The 13,615-nt window shown below is 36.6% G+C and overlaps 1 protein-coding gene across 8 annotated transcripts in view; it reads right to left on the reverse strand.

Annotated features, from left to right (window-relative positions):
* Nucleotides 1-13,615, reverse strand: part of PIAS2 (protein inhibitor of activated STAT 2) — a 99,130-nt gene that overhangs the window by 23,511 nt on the left and 62,004 nt on the right. For all 8 annotated transcript variants that reach the window (XM_041744123.1, XM_041744136.1, XM_041744099.1 and 5 more), the window contains exons 9-11: nt 6,480-6,640; nt 4,499-4,632; nt 2,469-2,640 (exon numbers count right to left, since the gene is read on the reverse strand). In XM_041744123.1, the coding sequence (XP_041600057.1) occupies nt 2,469-2,640; nt 4,499-4,632; nt 6,480-6,640 (467 nt within the window). The remainder of the gene's footprint in view (nt 1-2,468; nt 2,641-4,498; nt 4,633-6,479; nt 6,641-13,615) is intronic.

Genomic DNA, 13,615 nt, shown 5'->3' on the forward strand with positions numbered 1-13,615 from the left:
AGGAGAGAGGCTTGAAGGAGAACTATCAAAATGTTAACAGAAGTTATGCCTAGGTGGAATGTGTTCTATCTCTTGATTATAAAACAACTGCAAAATTGTTTTCAAGAACAATTTTTAGGGGTGCCTGGGTGGCTCGGTCAGTTGAGTGTCTGACTCTGTTGCAGCTCAGATCAAGCCCTGTGTCGGGCTCTGTACTCAGCAAGTAGCAGCTTGGATTCTCTCTCCCTCTGCCCCTTCTTCTCTCACTCATGTGTACTCTCTCTCTCTCTCTAAAATAAATACAACTTTTTTAAAAAAAGTATTTTACTAAAACAATACCTCTTAAAAAATAACTGCTCTCTGGAATGTAATTGAAAGCAAGTTTTCCTGGTCTCTCATTCTCTATTCTTTCTCATTTGCTTACTATCATTGACCAAGAACTCCTATGATAAACTTACACAGCAGAGGAAAACCAAGAAAATTATAGATGCTGCATCATAAGACAGAATATGAAAAGGATGGACCAGGAACAAAACCACAAAAGCATTAAAAGTTGGAAGGGGGGAAAAAAAAAAGAATTGGAAGGGATTACAGAGATGATATAATCATAGATGGGTCTCCATGACACCCACTGGGACAGGTGGCATACATCCTACCTCAACACAGAAAATGTGATCTTAGCACAAAACATCAACTTTCCTAATGTTCAGCTCTAATTGAAAGTGTCTTTCCATGTATCTTCCCTCCACTGGACTTAGATCTCCCAAATGTTGTAACATAGAATAAACTTAATTCACCTCATCAATGATTTGCTTTTAAGAACTACAAGATATTTACATTATCACATCTTCTCTTTTCCTGGCTTAACAGAGTCAGTCCTTAGATACATCCATCCATCATGCTACAGTCTGCACTCTTTACCACCCTATTCCCATCTTCTGATGCACAACATTTTATATCTAAAATGATATTAAGTAAAAATCATCTAGCCGTAAACAGAATAAAACTAGTGTGAGTATATAATCCTGAACACTATGCTTCTTTGATTAATGCAGCCCAAGAATAAATCAATCAGCTTCAGCGGTAAACCCTTCAAACCATTAAGTGAATTCTGTTATTTCAAAGACTTTCCATCAGAAATGGCTATTAATGAACTAAATACTTTTCCAGACTCCATTAAGATGACTACATAGTTATCCTTATGACACAATCCAGTTTATCAATGTATTTCCTAACAATGAAGCATTCCTGGATGAACCCTACTTTGTGGTAATGGATGCCATTTTGACATATAATTAAATGACTTAAGACTGAATTTAGAATTTTCAGTGAACTTGCTAATGTGAGCCAGCTTTATCACGCATGGTTGTTAATGTGTAAATCTCATTTAGGCATTAAGATTTCATGGAATGAGCTGGGTAGCTACAACTTCTAGATTTTTTAAACTAAAATACACTGACAGTATAATTCCATTTATTAAAAATATCTATAACAGGCAAAAGTGAACATGAGGGAAGTTTACTATGTGTTGGAAATATTCTACAACTGAATTGTGATGATGACTGGGCAACTCTGAATTTACTAAAAATCAATGAACTGGACAACTTAATAGTTAAGATAGGAAAATTTTATGGCATGTAAGTTATACTCCAATAAAGCCATTAGAAAAAAATAAGTGCACTGACAGGTCCAAAGGACAAGATGGCACACCCAAGTCCAAAATGTTATGTTCATGAGATGTCAGGAAAACCCCCTGCTACTTTCTTGCAGTTTCCAAAATTTCTAAGAAGTGCCTGTTGCTAGATACTCCAAGCTATCACCTACTACATAGGACAGCAATTACATGAGTCATAAAACATACATGCTAGAGCGCATTTACTTGCCTACAGTTTGCCCTGGAGAGGATGAAATAGGAAGGCAAGCAATCATTTACTGAGAGACTACCACATGCCTGACACTGAGCCTAAGCTCTTTCACTATCTTATTGAAACCTGACAGTCATTTTATGAGGTAGGCATTATTTGACTCCATTTTACAGAGTAGAAAAGGGAGGCTCAAACAAGTAGGCTCAAACAAGTATTTCAGTCAAGATCCCAGACCAAGTAAGCAATGGTTTCAAAACTGGAATCCGCACTTGTCAGATTCCCAATGCCACACTCCATTTTTATGCCAGGCTTACTTACTCATGTTGGTCTGTGATGCCAAACTTACTCGTTACAAATAGGTTCCACAAAATGACAAAAAAGAATCAAATATGAAATAAATACTTAGACATGAGAAGATTTCACCTCTCACTTCCCAAAGATGTTAATAATTTCATTAAAATTTCTCTCCTTTAAACAATGTGCTCTCTTGAAAATATTTCAACTGAACAAAGGCAAACGAAAATAGCCTTCTATGGTTATGCAACTCTCAGACATTTACAAACCTGTACCAAGAACAGTTAGTTCCAAGTGTAATAAACAATAGTGAACTATAAATTAACAAACCCTTTGGTTGGGCTGCTTTGTGTTTCTGACATAAAGATGCATTTCCTTTTGGCAGGAGGGTCTTCCTCTTCATCAGAAGAGCTTTCTATCGTTAGGTCAATAACATCCACTTTTTTCTTGCTTGTCTCATTGGCTACAGTCACTGAACAAGGCTTACTGAGGACACTTGAACCTGATGTAGGGAAGAGAAGTAAAAGAAAAAAAATCAAACATTCAACACAAATAAACTCTAACCATAAGAATCGTAACTGCGCAGCAAGTCCAGGAGAATATACAGCCAGTAAAGCCACATACTCTACCCAAGAGATAGAGACTAACTCCTTAACTCCAGACATCTATCTGTAAAATGACTGCTTACCTGAAGGGAAAGGGTAAACTCTATGCCTTTCCAGAGGGTCAAAGCCTCCTATGGACAGCATGCTCTTATGCCTTCAGTACTGCCAAAGGATTTGCTCAGATCCTGCAGCTCACACTGTCTCCCCAGGTAAGCAGTCATTTTATAGATAGCCCAGGGTTATGGGTCCAATCTCCAGCCACCGACAAGAGTATATGCTTCAGTAGCTGTGTATTCTCACAGGTATGTGGAGGTGTGAAGTCAGAATCAGATACTTTCATTCTAGCAAAGCAATGGTACTCATGTCAGAGAACGTATAGGCCCCCTCACCATAAGCCAGAAGTTGATAAAGATTTTCACCTTGATGAGTTAAAAGAATTCCAAACTTCTCATTTAAGTTATTCAGACATTTAAAGCTTTTCTTATCAATTATCTACTAATCACTTAGGTTCTTTCTGCCCATATATACTGTATGTTAACTCATCATTTCACAGAAATTACATTATGTCCTATAATCTGTTTAACAGAAAACTAACGTTGGTGATAATGGAAGAGCAACTAATCAATTAAATCACTATTCTCAAAGACGAGAGAAAACTTGATCATTCTATCTATAGGTTCAGTAACAATCACGGGAGAATGAAATTTTTTAAGTAGGCTTCACACCCAATGTGGGGCTTATACTGACGACCCTGAGGATCAAAAGTCACATGCTCTACCAAATGAGCCACCCAGGTGCCCCAGGAGAATGATTAATATTGACATGAATCTTTTGTTTCACTCTGAGTACCCATTATTCATTACATTGTTAGAACCTCAAATATAATCAGCATGAAACTTAACTGCAGTGAGTGGACTATGTCAGATAAAAAGAAATAAGGGGCACCCAGGAGGCTTAGTGGTTGAGCATTTGCCTCCGGCTCAGGTTGTGATCCCGGGGTCCTGGGATAAAGTCCTGCATCTGGCTCCCTGCAGGGAGCCTGCATCTCCCTCGGCCTATGTCTCTGCCTCTCTCTCTGTATCTCTCATGAATAAATACGTACAATCTTTGAAAAAAAAAAAAAAAAAGGGAAGGAAGAAAGAAAGAAAAGAAAACTTTAAGTTCACCTATGGGTTCCAATTGTTCTGCCTTTAGTTTCCCCACATAGTGTGGACAGCTACAGGGAATCAGAGGCTGAGCATACATCTGAGGAAACCAGGGCAATGGTCAAAGTCTTTCCCACAAAGAGATGGAAACAACCTGTTCACTTTTTTAGCAACTAATCTGTGAGCACCTGCCCTCACCCTCCACTGATGGACTCTGTGGCCTCTCTAGGCACACCTCCACTTGCAGTTCTCCCAAAATGTACTCTAAAAACAATCCTGAAAAACTGTCCATACAAATGTCATTTACAACTTTTCATTTTGTAACAAACACCATATATTAAAATTATTTTAGATGAGTGCTTCATCTATTTTATATATAAAAATATGTAAATATACTATGAAAAATCTAATTATAAGATGGTATAAACTTTAGCACATTTCTTAAGGAAAGAGTAAAAATCACTTGGGGGAAATTACACATGTGACAGATGATCAAAAGATAGAGTTCTCAAACTGAGCTCCAAATGTAGTTCTAGTGGCCAAAGTTAATGATAAAGACAATGTTGCAGGAGTCTCATTGCTTTGCTCTCTTTGGCCATTCTGCACATACTTTCTATTTTTGTACACGGCTGGCTGGACACTTTCATAGCTTCTTTCTTCGGTCTCATTGGACACCAAGTGCCATCCTCTTGGAATTTGATCTCATCCACATCAGAACAGTCATTGAGAATTTCCATAAAAAGCCTATAAACGAATTAATAAATACATAAATGTAATCAACAGCTTTGTTCAAAGGTGAACTAACTAAATAATACATATACTGCCTTGGAGACAAGAATAATGCTACCTGACCTTTTTGTTTTGGTATTTCAATACTTTACATTTTACAACTATTACATCCTCTTCCTCCTAGGTTTTAGGTCTTTAATGAGCAGTAAGTGACTTGAGTATCATCTAAGAAATCAGTGACTAAACAGAAAGACACCTGGGTCTCTTAGCTAGGATTGTCAGTAAAGAATAACCTCCAACACAACATATAAAACAAACATAAGCAAATATAAAGGTTATTATACAAAAAACTAACTTAAGCTTATTATCAAGAAAAAAGGATCATAAGGGTGGGGAAAGGAATATTAGGGACAGGAAAACACCTCAATAAATTTAAATTAATTCTTCATACAAATTATGTTCTATGACCATAATGAAATTTGAAATCATCTTCAGAAAAGTACGTGAAAAATGCCCAAATGTTTGGAAACTAAACAACCAACCAATGAGACAAAGAAAACATAAAAACATAAATTAGAAAATATTTTGAACTGAATGAAAATGAAAATGTATAAAATTTGTGGAAAATGGCTAAAGCAGTACTTGGAAGAAAATTTATAGCACTGATTTACTAATATTAGAAAATTAGAAAAAGTCTTAAATCAATAACATCAGTTTCTACTGAAGAAACTAAAAACTACAAAAGAGCAAATTAAAATGAAAGTAAACACAAAAAGGGGGATCCCTGGGTGGCTCAGCGGTTCAGTGACTGCCGTTGGCCCTGGGACTGATCCTGGAGTCCCAGGATCGAGTCCCACGTCGGGCTCCCAGCATGGAGCCTGCTTCTCCCTCTGCCTGTGTCTCTGCCCCCCTATCTCTCTCTCTCTCTATCATGAATAAATAAAATAAAAAAGAAAGTAAACACAAAAAGGAAAGTAACAAAGAATAGAAAAATGAAACAGAAAAAAGACAAAAATCAATAAAAACAAGAAGCTAGTACTTTACGTTTGTCAATAAAATTGACAAACTTCTGGGACGTCTGGGTGGCTCAGTGGTTGAGCAGCTGCCTTCAGTTCAGGTCATGATCCTGGGGTCCTGGGATCGAGTCCCACATCGGGGCTCCCGCTGGGGAGCCTGCTTATGTCTCTGCCTTTCTCTGTATGTCTCTCATGAATAAATAAATATAATCTTTAAAAAAATGACAAACTTCTAGTCACACTAAGGCTCACTCAAAAAGAAATAACCTGAAGAAACCCATGTATATTAAAGAAAATGAATTTGTAGTTAAAAACTTTACCACAAAGAAAGCCCCAGTTCCAAACATCTTCACTAAAGAATTCTACCAAATATTTGAGGAGACACAATACCAACACTTCCCAACTCATTTGTATGAGGCTAGCATTCTGTGGTATTAAAACCAGACAAAGGGGGTGCCAGGGTGGCTCAGTCGGTTGAGGACCCATCTGACTCTTGGTTTCAGCACAGGTCATGATCTCATTGGTTTGTAGGAGCAAGGCCTGTGTCAGGCTCCCACTCAGCACAGTCTGCTTGAGAGATTCTCTCTCCGCTTCTCCCTCTGCCTCCCTACCTCTCTCCCACCCACTCTGTGCTCTCTAAATAATAAAGTCTTTAAAAATTAAAAAAATAAAATAAAACCAGAGACATTACAAGAAAACAACAGACCAATATCCCTCATGAGTTTAGCAAAACCCAACAGTACACAAACCCAACAGTAAAAAGGGTAACACAATGCTAAACTAAAATTTACATGAGGCTGTACTGAATGTTTACATAAGCTAAGATTTATGTTGGGATATACTTACCCATCTAAAATTAGACTTTCATAGGCAGCTTTTTTGTCACACACAGGACAGATCCAGGTGGGCTTCTTCTCATTCATTTGCAGATAAAGGGCAGCATCAAAACATTGTAGATGTGTACAAGTCACTGCACGGCATGGGATTGTCAGCCTCATTTTCCCTAACTAAAAGACAGGGAAGTCAACAGGGGAAACCTTTCAGAAAGGAGAATAAAGCCTCAAATAAAAGAGTCAGTCATAGAAGTCTGAAAAGATCTTAGAAGATCAAAATGAAAAAAAAAATTCAAACCAGAATTTATTTCCATCTAGATCACTACATATTTTGTTTGTATTCACTGACTGCCCTGTGACTTTTAAAAGCCCATTTGATTTTTTAAAAAGAATTAACATGTAAATTCACAGGTAGAAAAATATAAACAATGAAAACCTGTCTTTCTCCCTATTCCCCTATTTAAAGGGAACCACTGTTACTCATATCTTGCATGTACTTTTATCGATATTCCAAGCATAAGCAACTATGTATTAAAAATTACTTTCCTAGAAATAGTAGCATGCAATACACACAATTCTGTACCATCTGTCACATAATATAGCTTGGTGAGTTTCATATATATCAATACACAAGAAAGCTACCACGATTTGAAGGTATCACAATTGATATAGAGTATATGATATGAAGGATCATTATTTATTTAACTAGTACCCTGCCCTAGTGATAGACATTTAAATTGTTTACAATCTTTTATGACGACAAATAATGCTACAATAAATATCTTTAGGATAAACTCCTAAAAGTGACATTTCTGGGCCAAAGGGAAAGTGCATTTGTGAGTTCTGTCACACTCACAAAATACCTTCCACAGAAGTGACCTATCGATTTATGTATATACATGTATAAATGTGCCTGGTTCCCTTTAACCAATACAGTGCCATAATTCATTTGGATCTCTGCCAACCTGATATGTGAAAAATACCCCATTATAGCTGTGAACTACATTTCTATTATTTTAAGTGAAGTTGCGCTTTTTTTAAATTTTTCTTCTAAGAGCCATTTGTATTTCTAAGAACTGTCTATTCATAACTTTTTCGCATTTTCCATTTGGTTATTAGTCTTTGGTTATCTATCTACAGAAGGATTATGTCAGCTTTCTGTATATGATATGAACTGCAAATATATTTTTCACTTACGAAATTTTTTTACTTGTGTATAGTCACACGTGCTGATATTCCAACATACTTTTATATAACCAGAGTGCTCTGTTCAATTGGTAGGGTATACCAACATCAGGACACACACCCAGGTTAGATTCAGTCTTTCTATAGAGCCTTTCAACAGGCCTCCCTATATACTTCCTTAGAGAAAACATCTCAGTTTATAACTAGATCTGTGTAATTGACAGAAAACCTGTTTCTCCACTAGACTCTAAGCTTCGCAAAGATAAGGTCCATGTTGCTGTTCACCACTGCAATCCAAGGGTCACAGCACAGTACCTAGAATGAAGTATGTGCTCAGTATTTGTTCACCAGATGATAGAACAAATGAAGAAAGGCTAGGAAAGTGGCAAAGGGAAAGAAAGGGAAGAAGGAAGGACTGCTTCATAGGTACTATAAAGTCTAGAAAAATTCACCGCAAAATTACACTAACTTTGCCTGAGGAGTAAGGATTTTTAGAATGCTCCTGTTTTTTTTTTTAACCCCCTTTTGGTTTATCTATAATTTCTTTCTTCTAAGAAACATTTGGTTATTCTATAACTTAAAAAAATAATTCAGCCAAGTCATCACCATAGCAATAACTTGTTTGTAATAGTTCTACTTCCATGGAAGGCACAATATTGATGACTTTATGTTAATCCTAGTGACACTTTATATTTAAACCTAACAACTGCACTGTATGTTTGATCTATATTATCATCCCCACCCCTGCCCCACCAGAACACTGAGGCACAAGGAAGCTAACTAATGACTACCCACCATTACACTACCATTACAGAGGTAGAAAGTGGCAGAGCCAGTATCTGAACCAAGCAGCTCTGGCTCCAGAGCCCATATCACTGTGCTATGCTGATTCCATCTGAGTGTTTAACCAGAATTCTATAAAGGACCTTAGAAGTTACAATGATTTGTGCAAGAATGTAGCACAATATAACTCATTATTTAAAACAGGAAAAAAGTGAGAATAGAACCTGAGGCAATTTCTCTTCTTATGATATTTCCTTCTATTTTTTTCCTTCCTTATACCAAACTATCCCTTAAGTCATGTGGAATCTTACTGGGTGATAAGGATTTCTATATAAATTTCACAGAATCCTCCTAACAGCCCTATGACTGCAGAAAGACTAGTATCTGTATTTCTGCTTTTGTTTTTTTTTTTTTTTAAAGATTTTATTTATTTATTCATAGAGACAGAGACACAGGCAGAGGGAGAAGCAGGCATCATACAGAGCCCGACGTGGGACTCGATCCAGGGTCTCCAGGATCACGCCCTGGGCTGCAGGCGGCGCTAAACCACTGCACTACTGGGGCTGCCCTGTATTTCTGCTTTTGAAGTGAGGATGCTGAGGTGACATGAAGCTACAAATAACATGCTAAGACCCAGCTGGTGGAACTCTAACACAAACCCAAATGTTTTTCACTCTCATGAGAACCCTCCTAGTTTTACGACATCACCCATGGTGCTGGTTCTTGGTTTCAACTATCTATCTACTTTTTCCTATTTTGCTAAGAGTTTTTGTTCTATTAGGAATGGATGTTGTCTAAACACCTACTCAGCACCTAATGAAATGATCACAGCGGCTTCCTGCACCCCTTTCAATTCAATTATTAACATAAATTTTTTCATAGATTTTTCTAAAATCAAACCAGACTTGCATTCCTTTTGTTATCATGTATTATTCTTTTGCAATACTGGATTCTTTTTTAAGTAGTGGATTTTACTGGCTAGTGTTTCACTTAGGAATTTTTCATCATTGCTTATTTGGAAACAACCCAAATAATCACTAAACAGTGTTGAACAAGGGAGGCCTGAGTGGCTCAGTGGTTAAATGTCTGCTTTCGGCTCAGGGTGTGGTCCCACAGTCCCGGGATCAAGTCCCACATCAGGCTCCTCTTGAGGAACATACTTCTCCTTCTGTGTACGTCTCTGCCTCTCTGTGTCTCTCATGAAAAAATAAATAAAAATCTTAAAAAATATATATGTTGAACAATTTGCACCATATCCAATCAATAAAATACCTATAGTGATTAAAATAAGACAGATCTACAGATATTAATAGATATACTGTTAATTTTAAAACAGTAAACCACAGAACAGTGTATGTAGCACAATACAATTTTTTCCAATAAACACAATTATGAACATAAAGTTCAATCTAGAAAGATATACTTTATACTATTGTAATATTACTTCTGAGTAACACCTTAGCAATTTAAAATTTTAATGTTTGTTCTATTTGAATAATTTTATAACAAAGTAGGTACTATACTCTGTCAATTTCCAGAATTTGTTTCTTTAAAATAATGCTCTAATTCGGCCTACTGTGAATTTTTGTTTTTGGCTACTAGTTCTCATACTACTGGTTTCGGAATCCTTTTACATTCTTCAAAATTGAGAACCCCAAGGAGTTTTTATGTATACAGATTTCATTTATCGATATTTATTGTAGTAGAAATTAGAGTAGATATTTTTAAAAAACAAGAATACACAAAATACACATTCCATCAGTCATTGGAGCACTGACATCACCAACAGGTAACCCCTGTTAAATGCCACTGCCTACTCATGAGAAAATGAGAGCAGAAAAGGGAAAAACTGCATCCTAGTATTATTTTTAAAATAGCTTTAACTTTGTGAGCCTCTTCAAAGTGTCTCAGGGGCCCCCAAGTATCCCTGAGCCACACTATGAGAACATGCTTTTTTTTCTTCTTCTTTAGTGCCACTTTCATCTCTCTTGTCATTGCCTTAGAATTTCCACAACACAGAGAACTGAAAACATTCACAACTATGGAAGCTGCTGATCTTAAATTTACTCCAAGTGTCTCATCACAAGAGTTAATGAACATTTCCCAAGTTAAAAAGAGCATTTATTATCAACTGGCTGCATCTGATCAATTTCCTAACTGGTGTGTTAATAAAAGCAGTTAAATATGTATTTAGTCAAATGATGGAGGGACTAATGGATGGATGGATGGATGGATGAATGAATGAATGAATGAATGAGTGAATGAAAGAAATGGTGCCTAATCAATGCAATGCTTTTTTGATTCATAAAATATTTTTACTTAAATTCCAGTTAACATAAAGTGTAATATTAGTTTCAGGTATATGATACAATGATTCAACCCTTCCATATGTCACGTGGTACCCATGACAAGTATACTCCTTAATCCCCAAAACCTATTTCATCTATTCCCTCATCCCCTTCCCCTCTGGTGACCACCAGTTTGTTCTGTATAATTAACAGTCTATTTCTTGGTTTGCCTCTTTTTGTCCCTTTGCTCATTTGTTTCATAAATTCCACATATTAATGAAATCATACGGTATTTCTCTTTCTCTGGTTTTGCTTAGCATAATACTCTCATGCTCCCTCCATATGTCATTACAAATGGCAAGGCTTCATCCTCTTTATGGCTGAGTAATATTCCTACCTGTTCTTTATCCATTCATCAGTTCATGGACAGTTGGGTTGCTTCCATAATTTGGTTATTATGGATAATGTTGTTATAAACATCAGGGTGAAATGTTACACCCAGAGTATCTAAATTGATTTTCACTTTACCGCAGCTTAATTAGTATCTATGTAAATTAAGAAAGAATGTATATAGTAAAAATGGCCCAAATCAGTGGTTCCAAACTATACAAAAGTTAGACTCTTAAAAGATAAAATTAAACCTAGCTCCCTTTTCTACCCCTCAGCCACCCAAGCCCACCTCTGCAGGACAGAGAAAATCACCAGCTGGTATCACTAAGATAGAACCCCTGTGTAAAATTCAGACACTGTGTTCAGAAACATAACTATACACACTTAGTCAGATCCCTCCCTCAAGAACAACTATAAAACTGCCTTCCATAGGTCCCAAGGATAGAAGCTTTGGTCTGTGCTCCCCACTACCCAGACTCATATCTATTCTGAATCATTTTACAAATATACCATGAAATACAACAAATACTTCTTACACTACCTTAAGGCTATTGTTTTCTCTCATTTCTGCCTCCTGATACCAGGGTTCACCTCTTATCCTTCCAAATGGGTACAATCCACTCCGTGCTTCTCAATCTCCTATCACTGCACCATACCCAGTGTTACTTCCGCAGCCAGTAGGCTGTGCTCCTTTCTACTCTTCTACTAATACTGGTGTTATCTCTTCCTCAAAAACTCTTCTCACCATCTAATTTCTGTTATCCATCTGTTAAATTTGATCAAAACATCTGTTTGGTGTTCTAACTAATGCATATCATATACTATAGTTAGTTTCAACTTCATGTTAACACTACTACAGCCTGAAAAGTACCATTTACTCTTTTCTTAGAAAATGCTGAAAAAAATCAGGTAGGATGATTTTTTTCAAAAAGCTCCAAAGACACTCTACAAAACAGACTTTGTTTCACTTGTAAGCAAAGAAAAGAAAATATTTAATGAACTTAAAGCAGGATCTTATTACTTATTTCATTGAGAAACTGAAATGTTAATGTTCTTAAAAACTGTCCATTTTATTAAAAGAGATACATTTGAAAAGAAACTGTTCTCTACTCATATATAGAAGGAATCTTATCACTCTGATGTACCACTTTCACTCTTCTCAAAATTTGACAATCCATTATGTTTTGTTTTGGTTGTTCTATAGAATAGCAGCAGTATTTGAAGGAAAAAAAGGGGAGAAAAAAAACCCCGCAAGTGCCAAGAAAACAAGACAGAAAATGGCATCATGCAATCGTTAGAACTCCTCAGGTAAGCTGTACAGAAGCACTTTCTTCTTGATAAAATAGTCTGCTACTAAAACATAAAGGTAACAGGAGTTCCCTTACAATAGTCAGTATGCCCAGAATATAGCCAGCAATTAACACTTGCTGCTCAATATACTAGAGTTAAATTGTAAGAAAACTGCCAATACCCAACTGTTTTTGACCAAAAAAACAGCAATTTCCTGTATTTCAATACAATTATCAATTTTAACATGAGAAGGAGGAAATGGGTAATGTGAAGACACTGAAAAGAACTCATGCCTCAAGGTTTGCACACAGCATGGGAGTAGAAGAGGATGTCCTGGGTCCAAACACAAGACCTCTAGGGCCTCTACCGCCACTTTCAGAGCATTAATAACCCCACTCCTGCCCTGCTGTTGACTGCAGACCCTCTCTCTGGGTCTAATAACCACAGGTTCCCAATTTCTAAGCAATCCCAATTTCATGCACTTCTATTCCTTTTCAATAAAGCTAAATTAGTTCAAGTTAATGTAATAAAAAAATAAATTCAGAAAGAAAGGGATCTGCAAACACCAGTTTCTAAAGTGACAGGTGGACTTACAACTAGGATATTAAGTATTTTAGCCCAATTTGGGATTATGATATATTGTAAGATAACTAGAATAATGTCAGAAGACCAAAATTTTTATTCTTGTTCCACTACTAACTGGGTGATGTGGGTTGGATTAGCCAACAGCTTTTAGTCTCCGTTTCCTCATCTGCAAAATGGAACAACTCCACACAGGCTTACTAAGACAGTTAAATTAAGGAGCACATCATAGGAACTCAATAAATTATTCCTTTCTTTCTCCCTCTCTCCAACACAATTCTCTGTTTAAATATTGTACATTTAAAAAAAAAAAATATTGTACATTTCTTACAATGCTGGCTGGTCACAAGGTGCCCCCAAAAGTACACTCCTGATTTTGTGACTTTTCTCACCAAGTTCCTCATGTCTGGAAAGGGTGCCTCTTCACCAGTACTGATTTTAAAGAAGCCTTCATCCACTATTATTCCTGACCTCTCACATTTCTTTGGTACTCTATTAGCAAGGTTACATACATACTCTATTAGCAAGGTTACATACATGTATGTATGGTCTTCGGCTTTCTCATGTGAGTTAGTTCTATCGCTCAAATTATTAACTTTCTGACAACTTATCAAGTCCTCAGTAGTTTCCC

Source organism: Vulpes lagopus, chromosome 1 (genome assembly GCF_018345385.1).
Source record: "Vulpes lagopus strain Blue_001 chromosome 1, ASM1834538v1, whole genome shotgun sequence".
NCBI lineage: Eukaryota > Metazoa > Chordata > Mammalia > Carnivora > Canidae > Vulpes > Vulpes lagopus.